The sequence below is a fragment of the Poecilia reticulata genome, chromosome 4 (assembly GCF_904066995.2).
Source record: "Poecilia reticulata chromosome 4, P_reticulata-male-v2, whole genome shotgun sequence".
In the NCBI taxonomy this organism is placed as follows: Eukaryota; Metazoa; Chordata; class Actinopteri; order Cyprinodontiformes; family Poeciliidae; genus Poecilia; species Poecilia reticulata.
The window spans coordinates 15,897,034-15,915,790 of NC_088833.1; the positions used below are offsets into that span (position 1 = coordinate 15,897,034).

Sequence of the window (18,757 nt, forward strand, 5' to 3'; positions counted from 1 at the left end):
TTAGGATCGACTCATAGAGGTCTCCATATTGCCAGATTTTACTACGCAGGAGTTCAAGTCAAGTTTGATACTTATATTGTAAATATTCAGTGTGATGTGTTTGGTTTTAATGTTACTTTAAAAAGATAGAATAATCAGTGTTATAACAAGAGGTGTTTTTTTTTTTTCATTAACTGTGTGTCCTGCGCTAACATCATGTTTTTAGAACGCATTGGCCTGCGTTTAAACAGTAGAACAAATATGCACAAGACGAAAACGTGAAAACTTTTTGTGGTTTGCACTGATGTTGTCCGAGCCTAAAAGCCCGACCTGTTAAAATGACCTGACCTTACTGGTCACAGTGACCAAAGCAAACAAAGAAAGCAAATATCCTTTCTGAGTGAACTTTGAAATGGATGAAGAGTTACCACAAACATTTATGAGATTAATTTAGAGATATAAATAACTAAGGAACATAGAGACATGACAAGAACTGAAAATGTATGAACATAAAGACTATTACTTGTGTTGTAAAAATGCCAAAACATTGAACAAAAATGTTATTTCGAATTACACAATTTTTGTTACTGCCAGCATAACCCTGTGGCTAAAGAACAGCTTTTTCCCCAAGAAATGTGAAATCTATCTGCCGCGTCCTTCTATCCTCTCTGTCCCCCTGCAGGTGCAACACCTTTATGCTGCACCATAAGAACTAATTAAGACTTTATTTATTTATCTATTTATCACTGAGGTTATCACTCCAATTTCATTATGTTTTAGACGCATAATGACAAATAAAAATCTCATGTCTGACGTTTTGTCTATGAAATGTAATTTTATTATCAAGTCTTGTTACGTTTGTATTGCCAACAAACAAACAAGCAGAGTTTATCTCCTTAAACAATATATTGTAAAGCTTGGAGTCTTTCTAAAAGAAAACGTGTCATATTTTGTCAATATTTTCTTTTGAAATAATGTTGACATATTTCAAAAGACAATGTTAACAAATGTTAACAATGTTAACAAATACCAGCATTATAGTTGTATGGTAGAATGAAGCTGTATTACAGTTTAGACATAAATTGCTAAATGGAACTATTTGGTCATGGTTTTGGAACAGGATGCTCAGGTTTGACCTGCATCAAAGAACCAGGTCAGGTGACCCCAACTTTCCATCCTTTGATGCATGTTGCACAAACCAGATTCTGACCAAAAGATAAATAAGTTATCCATCAAATTACAGGCAACAGGCATATTTGCATAGCACCGATGTTCGTATAAAAGGCTGCCTGTCTCCACAGATTGTCACAGCCTCATCAGCCATGAAAGCGGTTGTGCTAGCCCTGACTCTGGCCTTTGCGGGTAAGAAGCATACTGCACTAATGGATTGCATTTATTACATTTATTTGACTTATAAATTGCACATTTGATGTTTTTTATATCTTTAAATAGTTAAGTGTTTATTGTTGAAACATTTGGAATCATTTTAGAATTTCTTTAAAGCTTCTGAATTAGTTCTTCCATATTAATTTGATACAATTATTCATTCTTCTTTAATGTTTGACAAAAAATGTTTCTTTTTTTCCCATCCCAGCTGGACAAACTTTTGAACCTGGTAAGTCTGGTATTTGAACGTAAACTAAATTATTCAAAATTAACATAGCTATGCTTTTATAAGTGAATTTGACCACATTCTCTGACCTATAGTTCTAAAAAATAACATACATATGTCATGCATTATTCTTACTGTGCAAAACTGTATTTACAGTCCCTGAATTTGCTGCCAGTAAGACCTATGTGTACAAGTATGAAGCATTACTCCTCAGCGGTCTTCCTGAGGAAGGTTTGGCAAGAGCTGGATTGAAAATCAGATCCAAAATTCTCATCAGCCGAGCTGAGCAAAATACTTTAATGCTGAAGGTAACAATAAATCAACTAGCGACAGCAATCATTTACCTTTCCAAATACCTAACCAACACATTTTACTTAAATCGCAGCTTGTGGAACCTGAGCTCTTAGAGTACAATGGTATTTGGCCAAACGACTCAGCAATCCCATCACCCAAGTTGACGGCAGCCCTGGCACCTCAGTTTGCGATCCCCATCAAGTTCGAATACGTCAATGGTGTTGTTGGTAAAGTCTTTGCTCCCGAGGGCGTTTCGGCTGTGGTGCTGAACATCCACAGAGGCATTCTGAATATTCTCCAGCTGAACCTCAAGAAGACCCACAAAGTCTATGACTTGCAGGAGGTTTGTAAAAGAGGCAAACGGTAGCCTATTTAAGTTATTTACCAGTAGTCATAAAACTTTAGTCTAAAAAGTTTTCTGTTCTCCACAGGTTGGAACTCAGGGTGTGTGCAAGACCCTCTACGCCATCAGTGAAGATGCACGTAATGAGAACATCCTTCTGACCAAGACCAGGGACCTGAACAACTGCCAGGAAAGAATCATTAAGGACATGGGATTGGCATACACTGAGAAGTGTGAAAAGTGCCAGGAGGTAAAGCTAAACCCATTGTGTTCCAAGGTAAAACTGTTCAAAGCTAAACTTTGCATTTAACCCATGACTTGTTTTTGACAGGAAACCAAGAACCTGAGAGGCACCACGACATTCAGCTACACCTTCAAACCAGTCGCTAATGCCATCATGATCCAGAAAGCGGAAGTTAATGAGCTGATCCAGTTCTTGCCTTTCTCTGAGGATAACGGAGCTACTCAAATGATGACCAGGTATGTCAAGGTTTACTAACAAAATAGAGGTGATATTAGGTTTTAGTTTAACCTCCACAGAGGCTGGCACTTAAGCCTTTGTGATTTGTTCTAATTATTGTAAGTTCTTTTGGTGCAGCTTCAACTGTTTGGAAAGTGCTTTATAAATACATTTGACATTGACATTAACCTAACATGTTTATGCCTCAATTTAAAGGCAGTCCTTTGAGTTCCTTGAGATTAAGAAAGAGCCCATTCCACCTATCAATGCTGTCTACAAACACCGTGGATCTCTCAAGTACGAGTTCGCCAACGAACTTCTTCAGGCCCCCATTAAGCTTGTCAAGATCAGCAATGCAAAGGCCCAGGTACAGTTTAGACTGCTTTGTAAGACAGGGCCACTATTATTAAACAATGTGAAGCGGCTTCAAATGACGATGATTGTGTGATGTCAGACTGCAGAGGTCATGAATCAGCTCGCCAGAATCAACGTGGAGAATATTCATGAAAATGCCCCCATGAAGTTTTTGGAACTGGTACAGCTGCTCCGTCTTGCTCGCTACGAAGATCTGGAAATGTACTGGAACCAGTACAAAAAGATGTCCCCTCACAGGTTCATATCAGCGACTGAACATAACTTGCAAAATGAATAAATGCTTTTAATGAACTTTTGTTTTTCACACTTAATTTCTTTTTGCCTTTCCAGACACTGGTTCTTGGATACCATCCCTGCTGCTGGCACTCGCGACGCTTTTAGATTCATCAAAGAGAAGTTCATGGCTGAGGAAATAAGCACTGCTGAGGCGGCTCAAGCACTGGTAGCATCTGTGCACTTGGTGACTGCTGACCCCGAGGTTATCAAGCTGTTGGAGGTTGGTAATATTGCACTTTGTGAATAACTCATTCTATGAATAATAAAATGAATGGATACAATATGAATGTTTTTTTCCACTTTTGAAGAACCTGTTGGCGAGCGACAAAGTAGAGAAAAATCCACTTCTGCGTGAGATTGTCTTCCTCGGATACGGTACAATGGTTTACAAATACTGCAATGAGACAGCTCCCTGCCCGGCTGACCTTATAAAGGTAATTTAACCACATAAATTCCATTTTGCTTCAAACTGAGGAAAAACTGGGAGAACTAGATTATGTTAATTACTAATTTCCGCCAACAGCCTATTCAAGATCGACTTTCAGATGCTATTGCCAAGAATGAGGAAGACAAGATCGTCCTGTACGTAAAGGTTTTGGGAAATGCTGGACACCCAGCTAGCTTCAAGTCTCTCACTAAGATCATGCCCATCCACGGCACTGCTGCTGCATCCCTGCCAATGAGAGTTCACGTTGAAGCCATCATGGCTTTGAGGAACATTGCAAAGAAGGAGCCCAGAATGGTTGGTTCTAATATCAAGTGTTTAAAAATGTTTTTGTCTATCCACAGAGGTGCATTAGAAGTTAACCTTTCTTCTCTGAATTAGGTCCAGGAACTGGTTCTCCAGCTCTACATGGACAAGGCTCTCCACCCAAAGCTCCGCATGCTGTCCTGCATTGTTCTCTTCGAGACCAATCCTTCCATGGGTGTGGTGACCGCTCTTGCCAACTCTGTGAAAACAGAGGAGAATCTGCAGGTGGCCAGCTTCTCTTACTCTCACATGAAGTACCTGTGTAGGAACCATGCAACCGTTCATCCTGATGTGTAAGGCAATCGTCTCTTCCTGAATTATCATTAAGTCCTAGAAATTTGTGCTGAGTCACCTCTTTAATGCTCCTACTGCAGTGTCGCTGCGTGCAACGTTGCCATGAGACTGTTGAGCCCAAAGCTGGACAGACTGAGCCTGCGCTACAGCAAAGCTATTCATGTGGACTACTACAACAGTAAGACGACATAAAGAGAAGATGAGTTCTATTTGTTCTGAAGTATTAGCTAACCTGTTTATTAATATCTATATCAGGCTCCTCGATGCTCGGTGCTGCTGCAACTGCTTTTTACATCAATGATGCTGCAAACATTTTGCCAAAAACTGCTGCTGTAAAGACCAGAGCCTTTGCCGCTGGAGCAACTGCAGAAGCCCTGGAGGTCATTAAAAATGCAAACACCTGTTCAAAAGCATAATAGCAGAAGCATTGTTTTTTAATGCTGTTGTTTTTTTTTGTTTTCACTACAGATCGGAGCCACTATAGATGGACTGCAGGAGCTGCTCCTGAAAAACCCTTCTCTCTCTGAAAACACTGACAGGATCACCAAAATGAAGCGTGTCATAAAGGCTGTAAGCACCAATCAAAAGAAGAAATATTACACAGATCAACGTGACAAAAAAAAAACATAACTTTTTTTCTCTCCACAGCTGTCAGAATGGAGATCCCTGCCCGCCGACAAACCCCTGGCTTCTATCTATGTCAAGCTCTTTGGACAGGAGATTGCCTTTGCTAACATCAACAAACCCATGATCGACGAGGCTGTCAGGGTACTACAGAGACAACAATCAACTGAGCTCAAGGAAAATCAAGTTTTGTCAGACATAGCATAAACTGTATATTCCTTCTTTACAGTATACCAGGGAATTGCCCATTCAGGGATATGGAAGAGATGTTCTCAAGGCTCTGCTCGTGACTGGTGTCAACTTCAACTATGCTAAGCCTGTGCTGGCTGCTGAGATGAGACGCATTCTTCCAACTGCCGCTGGTCTCCCGATGGAGCTTGGTCTGTTCAGTGCTGCTGTGGCTGCAGCTTCTGTTGAAAGTGAGTAAAACACAGTTTGGAATGAATTTCTCTTTAGGCTTTGCTGTCTAACTTCATACTGAGAGGTGGAGATGAAAGGAAGACAGATTATTACACTGCAAAAACACAAAAACGGATATTTTTCAAGCTTCTAGTGCTAATATCTTAGTGCACTTGAAATGAAACAAAACTAACTTGCAAGTGATCTTTCAGCAAGAAACCAGACCGAAAACAAAAAATACTTGGTAAGAGTTTGTGTTTTTACAGTGTAAGCATATTACAATATACTCTCATTTAGATGTGACTTCCTTATTCAAAACAAAAGAAAATCTTGTGATCAGTTTTAAGCAACAGGAAGAGTCAAGAGTTTTTCTGTTTTCTTAGTCAAGCCAACCACATCACCACGCCTGCCAGAAGATTTCCCCCTCAACAAGCTCCTGGAGACAGACATTCAGCTCCAGGCTGAGGTCAGACCAACGTAAGTGGCCACTGTCATACACTACATGAAATTCACCATAAAATGATTAATGTGATAAAAAATAAACCTGAAAATCTTTCTCTCTGTTTTTCCAGTGTTTCCATGAGCACATATGCAGTTATGGGACTCAACACAGACATTTTCCAGGCTTTTATGATTGCGAACGCTAAGGTCCACTCAGTTATGCCAGCCAAAATTGCTGCAAGACTCAACATCAAAGAAGGAGACTTTAAGCTTGAAGCTCTTCCAGTTAAAGTGCCTGAAAACATCACATTTGTGAAGTAAGCACTTGGATGAATTTAACTTAACCTCTATCACTGTACTTGCAGTCCAGCTGAATTTGTGTATTTTCTCTTTAACAGTGTGACAACTTTTGCTGGGTCAAGAAATATTGAGGAACTTCCCGCTGAGAGAATTACCCACCTCTTCCCTACCAAACTCGTGCCCGTAAGATCAAGCAGAGCCCGCTCATCCGAGCGAGCTTCCTATGTTGACAGCATGGTAAGTTTAACTTAGCCTTGACAGCTACTGTTGCATCCGCAATTAAATTCTGAGTGCGTCTTACTTCTCTTACAGCTCTCATCCTCCGAGCTCCTTCCCGAGGAAGCAAAATATGCCATTCGCCGACATAAGATTCGAGGATTTGCCAAGAAGTACTGCGCTAAGCACAGGGTTGTTGGACTGAAGGCCTGTCTCAGGTTTGCCAGTGAAAATGGTGCCTACATCCGAAACACTCTCTTGTACAAACTGGTTGGCCGCCACAACTTCTCTTTCTCTGTGACACCAAGTAAGCACAGGGCGAAATCACACTTGAGTATTCTATAGAAGCATGTTGTACACCAAATATATTAATGACTATCTTTTAATTTCAGTTGAAGGTGAAGTCGTTGAAAGATTGGAGATGGAGGTTAAAGTTGGACCAAATGCTGCAGAGAAGCTTGTTAAGCGCATCAACCTGAACGAAGAGGACCCCACAGAGACCACAGAGCAAGGAGGACCAGTCCTGATGAAGCTCAACAAAATCCTGTCTTCAAGAAGGAACAGCTCATCTTCCTCCTCTAGCTCAAGCAGCTCTTCATCTCGCTCCTCAAAGACTTCATCCTCCAGCTCTTCATCTCGCTCCGGCCGTAAGATCAATCTTGCAGCCCGTGCAAGCAACAGCAGTAGCAGTAGCAGCAGCCGCAGAAGCAGCAGCAGCAGCAGCAGCAGTAGCAGTTCCAAACGCAGCAGCAGCAGCAGTAGCAGCAGTAGCAGCAGCAGGAGAAGCAGCAGCAGTAGCAGCAGCCGCAGAAGCAAACGCAGGAGTGGCAACATGTCAAGATCCAGCAGCAGTTCAGACAGGACCAGCTCTGCATCAAGCATCGCATCTCTCTTCAGCGGCAGCTCAAGCTCTTCTAGCTCCAGCTCCTCTCGCTCTAAGGTAAATAACTTCATCTTGATCTTGCAGGAAAGGGTTTTAACAACACCAGCATAGCATGCGGGAAATCTGACAGAAATGTTTGTTCTTTACAGCGGGTGACTGAGAAGTTCCGGAGGTTGCACAAGGATTATCCCTCCAAATCATCTTCCAGAAGCAAGAGCAATTCCGCCAGCTTTGAGGCCATCTACAATAAGGTGAAATTTGATAATCAGAAAATGAATAAGCACTTAAGATGTGTTATTTATGTTCTGTTTAGTTTTAAGTGTGAATCTACCCCATTTAACTTTGAGTGTCACCACAGAAAAAATTCCTCGGTGAACAGGAGGCTGTTGTGGCAATGATCTTCCGTGCTGTGAAAGTTGACAAGAGGATGTTGGGATACCAACTCGCTGTCTACCTTGACAAACCGAATGCCAGACTTCAGATCATTGTCGCCAACCTGTCTTCTGATAGCAACTGGAGGTTCTGTGCTGATGGAGTTGTGTTGAGCAAGCACAAAGTTACAGTAAGGCCCTATTACAAGACACAATAAAAGTCTATGAGCAACCATGGGTGACTTATTCTAATGTCATGTTGTTTGTCAACAGACTAAGATTGCCTGGGGCGAACAATGCAAGAGATATAGAGCCAATGCTACAGCAGAGACTGGTCTTGTTTCTTCAAACCCCGCAGCTCGCCTCAGAGCATCCTGGGAAAGACTGCCTTCTGCCCTGAAACGTTACGCAAAGATGTAAGAAACTACATCACACAGTTCTCCATGTCAGGAATTTTTGTACAGTTTCTGAGATTCTTTTCCATTTCCTTCCAGGGTCAACAGATATGTTCGTTCTAAGATACTGTCATACGTGATTCACGCGAAGAGAGTAAACAGCACCAGGAGGTTCTCAATCCTTGCAGCTGCAACTTCTGACAAGACAGTTGACTTCGTTTTCAAAACTCCAAAGGTATAAAAAGGATCAGACTTTGTTCTCCAAACAGACAGTGTCATTAATATTCTGGGTGTTCTTACAAATGAAATGAACTCTTCTTGCAGAAATCTGTCTACAATGCCACTCTGCGCCTTCCCGTGTTTATGCCCATTGATGAGATCAAAGGTCTCGGCCCATTTGATGAAGTCTTTGACAAGATCCACTTCATGGTTTCAAAGGCTGCCGCAGGTAACGGCAAATGTTTCTTTCGTAAGTACAGATAACCTTTTTCTGGCAAGTTCAGACTAAGTGTGTTTTCTTGCTCTTTCCAGCTGAATGCAGATACTTTGAGGACACACTCTACACATTCAACAACAAGAGCTTCAAGAACCAGATGCCTTCCTCTTGCTACCAGGTTGTCGCACAGGACTGCACTGATGAACTGAAATTTATGGTTCTCCTGAGGAAAGATTCTTCAGAGCAACACCATATCAACGTCAAAATTTCTGAGATGTAAGCTTCCAGGGCAAACTAGAAGACAGCTTTAGTCTTCATACACAGGACGATCAAGAACCCAAATTAACAGGGTTTTGACTTTTATGCTTTCAGTGACATCGACATGTATCCAAAGGACAACGACGTCACTGTGAAGGTCAACGAAATGGAAATTCCCCGCACCAGCTTGCCTTACCGCCACCCAACAGGTTACTATGAACAGTCCTTACTGTTTTATTTAGTGTCACACTAATAACTACAAACTACAGTTACACCTGTCATTACATTTTCTTAAATTACTGCATCATGAAACTGTTACAGCTTCCATTGAGATCAGACAGAGTGGAGAGGGCCTTGCTGTGTTTGCACCTAGCCATGGTCTCCAAGAAGTCTACTTTGACAGAAAGACATGGAGGGTAAAAAAAATACTGTTTACTATTACCTTTTCCCTTGCATAATCTAAAAGATTAGAAGAGAGGTTTTGGAGAAACCTCAAATGTAGTTGATATTTCTGTTTCCTAATGACTCGATGTTGCATTGCAGATCAAAATTGCTGACTGGATGAAAGGAAAGACCTGTGGACTTTGTGGAAAGGCTGATGGAGAAATCAGACAGGAGTACCACACTCCCAACGGACGCGTGGCTAAGAACTCAGTCAGCTTTGCTCACTCCTGGATTCTGCCTGCTGAAAGCTGCAGGGACGAATCTGGTAAAACCTCAACATATATCTATAAGTTTTGCACATGAATTAATTGTGTGTTGCCTTCTTTGAAAATTGACTCAACATCGTCCTCCTGCAGAGTGCCGCCTGAAGCTTGAATCTGTGCAGCTGGAAAAACAATTGACCGTTCATGATGAGGATTCCACATGCTACTCTGTTGAGCCTGTACCTCGCTGTCTGCCTGGATGCTTGCCAATCAAGACCACCCCTGTCATTGTTGGTTTCAACTGCTGGCCATCTGGTGAGTTTTTTTCCTTCTTTAAAAAGGGGATAATCCATTAAACATTTACAGTGCAATTTCTTATTGGTGTATTTCCCTTGTTTGTGCAGATTCTCAGACCAATGTCTATGACAGAAGTGTTGACCTGAGAAAGACTACCCAAGCTCACCTGGCTTGCAACTGCAACACCAAGTGCTCTTAACTACATTTCCTTTAAGTCACTAAGTGTAAATTTTTTCTGTAACAATAAATAAACTGCATCTTAAAATTCTGTGATGGTGGTTGTTTAAATATATGTGTGTGATATATCGATTTATAAAAGATTTTAAAAGGGAAAAAGCTCAGCTTACTCTGGGACTCAAGAGCTTTTAAGGTCTTTTAAGATTTTTCACTTAATTTAGATGTGAAAATGTGGAGAACTGAAACTAATGTTGGGTTTTCAACTCAAAAACACAATAAAACTGCTTCAAATATAATTCAAATACATTGTTCAAAGACTCTCAATAAACATTGAAGGAACCTTCAAAAAAATATCCCTGCACATCAGTGAAGGAAAAATGTATTTTACCTTTTACATTTAAACCACTAGTCAAAATAATTGGTGGAAAAACACTTGCTCACTCACAAAGAAAATAAAATGTCTAAATTTTACAAGATGGGGAAATGAAGAAATATAAAAGCACTGTGACATCTTGGTACACCCAGCGAATGGCTTGTAATTTTACTGTGCTGGACTGAAACCTCTAAAAGGCCTCGTTTAGAGGCAGATAAATGCTCCCTACGACCTGAAGAACACCATCCAGGTTGAAAACATTATGCTTCAAAAACCAAAAGCACAGAGCAATTTTATTGTGTTAAATGAGACAATGGACAGGGCAATAAGGACCAGTCCTGGTGAAGCTTAGCCAAATACTGTCTTGGAGCAGAAACCATACATCATCTTTCTCCTGCAGGTCAAGCAGCTCTGCTTTGACCTATTCAAGAGCTTGAATTCCTCACTCCTAATGTGAAATCAGTTTTATAGCCAGTGCATTTTACAGTAACAGCGTCCAGGGTTTTGTTGTTGCTGAGGGAGAACCCATAATCGGACAAAATGTCAGGATGTCAGTGGTCACCACGTGTTTGAATTTATGCTTCACAATGCACACCAGCACCACCCAAAGGACAAAGAGAGGTAATGCAGGTGAAAGATCAGAAAACGGCCAAAGAAGTACGGTCCAGAATATCATATTTAACAATGTGTAAATGACAAATGACTCATTTAAGTATAAAGTGTGTGATTTCATATTAGAGAGTTACAGTAACTGTCAGAAACCTTAACAAACCACGTTTACAATTATAAAGTAGAAATACTGAAGTGGTTTAAATCTAACACATAATGTAGTTTTATAAAACTTACACCCTCGTACACATTTACAAAAAAATATCAGTAATTCATATTCTAATAAAGTTGATATTAAAACTAGGGAACGATAAATTGTTCATTCTATTTGTGCTACATCCACACTGTTCTGAGATAAATAGCTGCTTTAGTGCTACATTCTAAATCTTGGTCAGAAAAAAAATATCTTAAGCTCTACCAAGGAATTCCTCTTTTCGGCTATGTGAACCACTATTAAACACTGAGCACAACTAAGAACAGTCCTGCTGAAGAGAAATATGTTTGCTCATCCACAACTGAACAGAGATTTTTAAAAAAGTCCTCATTCAGTTTCAAACACAACAATGATTACAGTACCACATAAATAAATAAATATTTTCCCCCAATTGTTTTAAAACACTAAGAATATAAAACAAGAAACCTTTGCAATTCATTTTGTTTTAGGCATTAACAAGACATATTTGGCTTCATTTTACTGTCTTTGATGTTTGCATTCATCAGACACACATTTCTGCAACTATGCATAAACAGCATACATTAAGAGATTCTCTTTCAAATAATAAAAGTTTCCATGGCTTCATATACTGCTGCTCTTCTCAGGTGTGAGTGAATGGCTGCTGAGGTCTTCGCTCTCCCTCCACTGTTTGTCCCGCAGAGAAATACTTTCACACAGTGGGCTCAATTCCTCAAAATGTTCTGACTTTCCGTGTTTTGACGAGCAGTAAGTCACACTTTACAAAGAGAGATACACAATGCAATTACATTCAAACGTAGAAGTTTTTATTTAACAAACGTCAATTCAAGAAAAGACGTCGTACCCGTTTTCTGGAATAAGGCAAAGTTGACACTCCAGATCGCCTGCAGAAGATGGCGTGAGAGAAACCGATCCGGGTATTGGGGAGGCCGAGTCTGATCGACATTCGCTGGGTGTTTCTGGAGCCATCGGTGCACGGACCTCCGTTTCAGCTGGTTAGATAAAAATGTGCCTTAATAACCAACCAAGATTAACAAAACAGCAACTGTTAATTGGTTCTGAACTTAAGGAAAGACTCACCGATCAATAAGGCACTTGAAGACTTCGGCGCATGAAGCTGCTTTGAGTTTCCAAACGGACTCATACTTAGAAACTGCTGTTTGAGCCATGTTCCCCGATCCTCCTCAAAGATCTTCCTCTGCAAGTCAAACCAGGACATTTTTAGAAACAATCAATGTAGTCATTTTTTTAGGCTCACGTTTCCTGCACAGTATTTCGTTCACCTCGTGGCTCAGTCTAATAGCTGCTTCAGTGAAGTTCCTCCTTTCCCTCTCAAAGCTCTTTCTCTGTTCCTCTAAGCTCTTCCATTCCTCACCGAGGCGTTTCTTCTCCTGCAGCATGTAGCCATCGTTCTGCAGCGACACCGGGTCTTCGTTGCACGCACAGCTCAGCTGCTTCTGCAAACCGATAGAGCACAAGCATAGTCAGGACCCCAGCAAAGCAGGAGGTATTCAGACGAAATTCACATAGCTTAGAATTAACTTGATAATTTCAAAAAGATATAGGAATTGTGTCCATTTAAAAAAAAAAAAAGTATCATATATGATACAATATGGCGGCTTTAGTAGTATCTTTATGTAAATCTGTCTCGCAGAACAGACAGACTAGCATCTATGAAAATATCTAAACACAAAGATATACATACAACTTCACAGAAACATAAAAATTCTAAAATACACTATTACTGAGGTGAAATAAATATGCAAAAAGTGGTTCTAGAGTCTGAGAACAAGTAAAAAAAAAAATAAAGGCCACAATTCAATCAAGATCTATTTCAGTACAAAATAGGTCTTGATAAAGTCGTTCACTGTTTGATGAGCTTTATCTTCAGACTTTCAATATTCAAGTACATAATTTTTTTAGAATTTAGCCCCCAAAAAATGCTGCCTTACCTGTAGGAGCTGCTGCTGCTTTTGGATGAAATCTTTGCACCTCTGGATCTCCATCTTTAGCCGATCCATCTCCTCCTCGTGATTCTCACGAGGGACAGCGTCATCAATGTTAGACTCAGACATCTGAGTCAAAGACACTAAAAAAAAATAAGGAAAAATCAGTCATGTCCCCAAAGGTCAAATCTAGAATTTGATTATTACCAAAAGAAGAGAGCCTTGAGAATTAATAATAAATTGATGCAGACCACAAGATTAGGATGTTTAAAAAAAAAAAATGCGTGTACTGCTTACATATGCACTATGCAAGATGTGTTGTCTGATTTTAGAAAATCTGTTGAATCCTTGATCTTTAAACTTTACTTTTTAGTCATATAAATGATACAAGGAACAAAATTAAAGAACTGTTTGAATGGTTGGCCATGAACAGTTCCCTCCTGAGCTACTGAAATTTATTTGACAACGGTAAATACTGTAGTCCTCAATCCCAACAAGTTTTTTCTCCACGCTACCTTGGCTATCCAGTCTTTCAACGTGGCTCTTAAGTCTTCTCCACTGGAGGCGAATACTGTTAGTCAGCTTCTCCCTGGCATCAATACAAAACAGCTCTACACTTTCCTTACTGGGGTCAAACACCTCATCGTCTTCGTCTGAGGCAGCCTGAAATTAAGATACGAATTCTTGGTAAAAGTGTGCAAAAACACAGTGTAAAAATATATTTTTGTATTTATAGCTAAAACAGACAAAACAAAAGGAAAACTAGAGTTTAGAGAAATACGAGTAAATAAAGAAAGTAAAGAATATTTGGTTATGTGTACAATAGAGACTTAACAGGAAGAAAAAGGACTAGAAAAAATCAAAACAGTATTTACAACCAGCACTGGCCAAAAAAAGCTCCAACCTGCGTATCATTATGCTCATAATTTTCTCCTTTGGGGATCAGTTTTCTTGACTTCAGGATGGACACCATCTCCTTCTTCATCTGATGCATCACCTTCCTCAGCTCTGCGTTTTCCAGGACAAGCTCCCTCTGCCTCATGTCGTAGTCGCTCAGAAGCGTCCTGTACATCTCTCCCTCATGCCTTCAGGAAAAAAATAATAATTATATATATATATAATGTTATTAGTCAAGCTAGAGTCAGAGGCTGCCAAAACCATTTAAACTCTTCCAGATATGATGTTCTTAAAGGTAAAGTTTAATCTCATATAACAATCTGTTTAAAAACCTTCAGGTTTTACACCTTTAAATTCAGACAAGACAGAAGTCGTTTTTGTTAAGTCTTCTCCACTGGAGGAGAATACTGGTATTCAGCTTCTCCCTGGCATTAATACAAAGCAGACTCTGAAAAATGTCACTAAGGGCTTAGCTGGTGACAGGATCTGAATGGCATTAAATTGGCCTTTGGTAATAAAGTAAAGAACATTGGTGTTATTTTTGACCAGTTTAGGTTATTATGAGCTACCTCGGTAGATATGCTGAAAAGCTTAAGGATTTTATGTCTGGTCTCAAAAACAGTAATATTATCATTGCCCTGAAATTTTTTTTATTGTGACAGAACAATGATATAAGCTGGTCATGGCAGACGGTTGCTCAAAATGAGTCGGGTTCTGCTGTAGGTTTTTTTTCTTTACTATTAAAATGAAGTCGCCCCTTTCTAATGTCCCCACATGATTAAAAATGCAGAGAAACCATGTAAACATAGGTTTTTTAAGCAATTGCTTTAAATTACTGCTTTATAAATAATATATACTAAAATTAAAGTTCATGTTTGAAATGCATATTATTTAACATCCTGGCAAAAACATACGACTTTTGCTGGTAGTGTAACATTACAATCACGAAAATCTTTAGCACACACATCTTTACACGCATTTTAAATACCGCCAATGATTTTCTTCCTTTGTGTGACAATACAAATTTTACAATTTCCTAATAACGATAAAAGCATTCTGAATTAAAATGTATCTCTTTAAAACTGACAGTAAAATGGCTCTAAATATAGAGCTCCAACTTGATTTTATAAAGGTGAACAGAACCTACTTTGCCTCTGTTTTTTCAGTTTTCCACAGGCTTCTCTTTCCATCAGCTCTTCCAATGTTGTTTAATACGTCAATAGCTAGAAAACAAGAACATAATAAACAGAGTACATAAAGTGGGGCAAGTACTACACTGTTTCTCCAGCTAGTTTATACATTGTAATATAGTATACTTTTATTTTACTTCACATTTTCTTCTTCAAACTCACAAGTATCTCCTTATTTTCAGCACAGTAGAGGAGTAAGCAGGCTTCAGTGCATTGTCTCCAAGCTTTTAATTCCTTGTACACATTTAGTACTAAAATGAAAAACGATTATGCAAGCAAATGTACTATTTTACCTGGTTTTCTATCTTTTTTGTCAGCTAGGAGTTGATTCAGTCGCTCCTTCAGTTTGGTGAATTCTCTCTCCCTCCTTTTCATTTCGTGGTTGAACTGACAGGCACGGCTTGAAATTATGTTCTGCAGTTTTTGCACCTGTCGCGAAGGAGAGAAAAAGGAAAAAGAAGCTGATGCTTTTTGTACAAAATGTATGAGGTGAACTGTGAAAGTAGTACTTATGATAAAACTAGTGCACATTGCCTCATCCCACCTCTTCTTTCTCATTTTTCAGACAGTTCTGCAGACTCTTCAGTTTCAGCTGCAGCTGTCGTTCTCTCTCAAGCAAACCCGTGTTTTGTCGTTTGGAAACTTCAACCTCTTCCTGCACAGCACAAGGGAAAGTGTTACTGACAGCAAAGCCTTTTGGCAGATCACAGAGAAATCCAATTGAGTGTGTGTGTTTTTTTTACTATTCATTAACTAATCTGCAATTTTATTATTAACGCAACATTAAAAATAGATGAGTCACTCATTACTCTACCTTTAGATGAGTGTTATTGATCTTCAGGTAATCCACATTGCTGCTGAGTTTCAGCTGCTCCATTTCCATGTTTTCCAGTGTTCGCAGGCTCCTGTGGTGCAGCTGAATCAGGTCATACATGCAATTCAGCACAGCCACAACATCCAGCTGTGAGCTGCTGACTGACTCGGTCCAGCCAGGCGAGAGACCCAGCAGTGACACCTCCTGTAAAATAAGACGAATCAGATGAGCTGACATTCAGACTTCCAACACATTGCTGCAGTTTGCCCCAGATCTGTCTTTGGGACTTAGTTTATGACTTAGTTTATCAATTTGAAAGCTACAAAACTTAACAGACCTGACTGATGTGAGACAGGCATTCCTGCAGATTGTGCTCTGTGCAGAAGGTGCTGAGCCTGTGAGAGTTTCTGTGGAGTGGCAGCGATGACTGGCTGAAATGACTCAAGGGAGGTGTTCTACATTCAACAGAACAGCAGCGAGCGTCCTTGGCTTGAAGGAGAAAAAACGTCTGTCAAATATCTCCCGTGCACCGTCTTGTGTTCATTTACTATATGAAAGAATTCATAACTTTTCAATTAAAATAAGGTGTTGAAGGAATTTTAGGGATTAATCTAACAATGATTACAAATAGAATTTATCAGTTATGATTTCTCATACAAGACACGCAATAGAGGACGAAACTGTGGAGAAACCTACATGACAGAGCATGCAGCACTGAAGGACAAGGTTGATATGTGAGTCAAATATAACACAAAACGATGACAACACATTTTGTGAGACAAAGAGCATTTTGCAATTAGTTATAATGTTTCACGAGACTTAAACTCACCCTGTGAGGACTCTGGCATTGTTGCAGTGCAGCCGTCAGCAACCTGTGTGGAAAATCTACAGCATGTGCAGATTAGAAAACATGACTGCAAGATCCACCTACTGCATCCTGAAATAGACGGTCAGATTAGCAGTGGCCACTCAACGCACTCTGGATTACCGGGCTTTTGGCATAAACAAGCAGTGGTGATGGGTTGAAACCTGCAACAAACTGAGTAAAAAAGCTCCTGAATCAAGAATAAAAAGGTTGTAATTTGCGTTTAAAATTTGTGTATTTCTTTTACAGCTATTAATATGGTTATTTTGTTAGTTTAAGCGTATGGCATCATAGCACTTAACAGGTTGCAGGCAGAGCCAAGGCTGTAAATTTTTCTTAATGGAGTAATCTGTTGAGCAGATTAACTCCAGGCAGATAACATGTTGGTTTATTTCTAGAGAAACAAAATCAAGAAACATGGATGGAAACTTTGTATGTTACAAAAAAAAATGTATGGGCTTTCGAGTGAGACGGATCAACTCTCATTTGAAAGCACTTACTTAACTGTTTCTCTTACAATTTTGGATAAAAGTTATACAAAAAATGTATAGAGTTCAACTAAAAGCTAAAATATTTAAATAATTAAAATTTTCTGACTATTCTGTTCTATTGTTGTTGTTTTTTTACCTTTCCTGTACCTTCTTAAAAGTTAATATATAACTCAGAAGGATGCATTTTCTTTCAGTGACACCTAATCTGGTTAGACAAATTGGTAATCCTCATCTTAGACAGACTACTAGTGTTAATCTTTAATGGGGGCATTTTAAATTTTAAGATCTGCTCATGCATGGTATTTCAAGAGTTTTGCCATTATCTATAGGGCAGTATCCAATAAATACGATTATTTATTTTTGATTAATTTAAATTAATTACAAAGTAGTTCTGGATCTACCGTTGAGTGTCACTTGTCACTAGCATGTATTGTCTGAGAAAGACTAAAACGTGTGTACTTTGTATAAACAGAAATATTAAATAAACAGAGAAAATGCACACGTTCATTTTTAATCGAGATAAAACATTGAACTGGGTAGTCAGCGCTGTGCGACGTGACATTTAAACTGTATTACTGTCTAATCTGGACAAGCTTAATCGTTTAAGGCGTGAATGAGTTTAATTATAGAACAAAATCAACGCGTAATATTTTATATACTCACTTCATGCTTCAATTTATGCCGTATTTCCGAGGCTATATGTTTCCCAGCTCAGCTTTCCTCTGCAAACCACGACACACAAACCAAACACGGCGCTGAATGGCCCACTCGTTGCATAGCAACCAAACATGGCTCAATGTGATTGGCTGCTGGCTGTGAGGCAGTTCGAGCGTTCTCAAATGCAATACATTTTTAACATGAACTTTTACCATGTTTAACAAACCCTTCAAATAAAAAGCGTTTCTTACCTGGTAAGATTAACAACGGATTTGACGACTGGAAGTCTAAAGTTAAAAACAAATATAAAGTGTAATGTCAACTATACACATCATTTTAAACGAAAGCAATGCCAAATGGCAGTTCGAACAAACATATTGCATCATTTAAAAAATATTTAAAACATAATATCGACATAATGTAATAGTTCTATCATTCTATATCAGTGCATTAACTGATATATTATCTTCTCATCATTCTGCAAAAAAAATGTTTTGGGTTGAAGTGTCTGATTTTGTAGTAAGCCTTCAGAGAACCAAATTTTTTTTAATTATGATTATATTTAAGCTCATATTTAAGCTTGGTCTTACGGTTTATTGAATAAATGTAACTCTGTCTATTACAAACACAAGAAAGAAGCATATCTCTTCAACCTGTTATAATTTCCTCTTTATTCAGTTACATTGAGACAAAATAAGAAAACATGGGAGAGTGAGAGAGTCATATTGCAAAGCATGTGTCCCTTTAAAATTTAAAGGAAGCCAATAGAGTCTGGTGGCCAAAGGAGCACCACAAAGGAAACACATCAGAGGAGTGAGCAGAGTAGCTTTGTCCCCAGGGGCTGGGGAGTAAACCCATCCCCACCAATTACAACAGGTCAATAGAGAAATAGAA

At 39.3% G+C, this 18,757-nt stretch overlaps 2 protein-coding genes across 5 annotated transcripts; one reads left to right on the top strand and one right to left on the bottom strand.

The window, feature by feature from the left end:
• The first annotated feature begins 1,256 nt into the window (after positions 1–1,256).
• LOC103464148 (vitellogenin-1) lies at positions 1,257–9,919 on the top strand. Its single transcript, XM_008408028.2, has 33 exons — positions 1,257–1,341; positions 1,574–1,594; positions 1,748–1,899; positions 1,977–2,228; positions 2,317–2,478; positions 2,560–2,708; positions 2,905–3,055; positions 3,143–3,300; positions 3,394–3,559; positions 3,648–3,773; positions 3,863–4,081; positions 4,166–4,383; positions 4,465–4,562; positions 4,640–4,764; positions 4,853–4,954; positions 5,033–5,152; positions 5,238–5,427; positions 5,791–5,884; positions 5,980–6,165; positions 6,247–6,385; positions 6,461–6,671; positions 6,757–7,304; positions 7,397–7,498; positions 7,606–7,809; positions 7,892–8,034; positions 8,113–8,248; positions 8,338–8,461; positions 8,545–8,725; positions 8,822–8,916; positions 9,029–9,123; positions 9,251–9,416; positions 9,508–9,669; positions 9,759–9,919. Exons 1-33 carry the CDS (start codon positions 1,302–1,304, stop codon positions 9,848–9,850), a joined length of 5,127 nt encoding a protein of 1,708 aa, XP_008406250.2. The 5' UTR covers positions 1,257–1,301; the 3' UTR covers positions 9,851–9,919.
• Positions 9,920–10,475: 556 nt separating this feature from the next.
• On the bottom strand, positions 10,476–18,216 carry LOC103464147 (afadin- and alpha-actinin-binding protein). 4 transcript variants are annotated; one of them, XM_008408026.3, is made up of 15 exons: positions 18,115–18,216; positions 17,870–17,928; positions 16,680–16,735; positions 16,188–16,339; positions 15,851–16,054; positions 15,581–15,691; positions 15,330–15,465; positions 14,994–15,069; positions 13,854–14,034; positions 13,465–13,612; positions 12,956–13,092; positions 12,287–12,460; positions 12,084–12,201; positions 11,848–11,995; positions 10,476–11,760 (listed from the first exon to the last, which is right to left on the bottom strand). In XM_008408026.3, the coding sequence occupies exons 2-15, from the start codon at positions 17,872–17,874 to the stop codon at positions 11,607–11,609; spliced, it is 1,800 nt and encodes a 599-aa protein (XP_008406248.2). In that variant the 5' UTR covers positions 17,875–17,928; positions 18,115–18,216; the 3' UTR covers positions 10,476–11,606. The 4 variants fall into 4 exon arrangements, with proteins under 4 accessions (XP_008406248.2, XP_008406249.2, XP_008406247.2 ...); XM_008408027.3 differs by having other exon boundaries at positions 16,680–16,787; XM_008408025.3 differs by lacking the exon at positions 18,115–18,216 and having other exon boundaries at positions 17,870–18,019.
• Between the last annotated feature and the right edge of the window lie 541 nt (positions 18,217–18,757).

Coding starts and splice junctions, on each gene's coding strand:
- LOC103464147 (XM_008408026.3), bottom strand. Junction 16,340..16,679: donor AATGCCAGAGTCCTCACAGG/GTGAGTTTAAGT, acceptor TTCTCCTTCAAG/CCAAGGACGCTCGCTGCTGT. Junction 13,613..13,853: donor ATGAGCATAATGATACGCAG/GTTGGAGCTTTT, acceptor TCTTAATTTCAG/GCTGCCTCAGACGAAGACGA.
- LOC103464148 (XM_008408028.2), top strand. CDS start 1,302: ATGAAAGCGGTTGTGCTAGCCCTGACTCTGGCCTTTGCGG. Junction 4,765..4,852: donor CAACTGCAGAAGCCCTGGAG/GTCATTAAAAAT, acceptor TTTTCACTACAG/ATCGGAGCCACTATAGATGG. Junction 5,885..5,979: donor CAGGCTGAGGTCAGACCAAC/GTAAGTGGCCAC, acceptor CTGTTTTTCCAG/TGTTTCCATGAGCACATATG.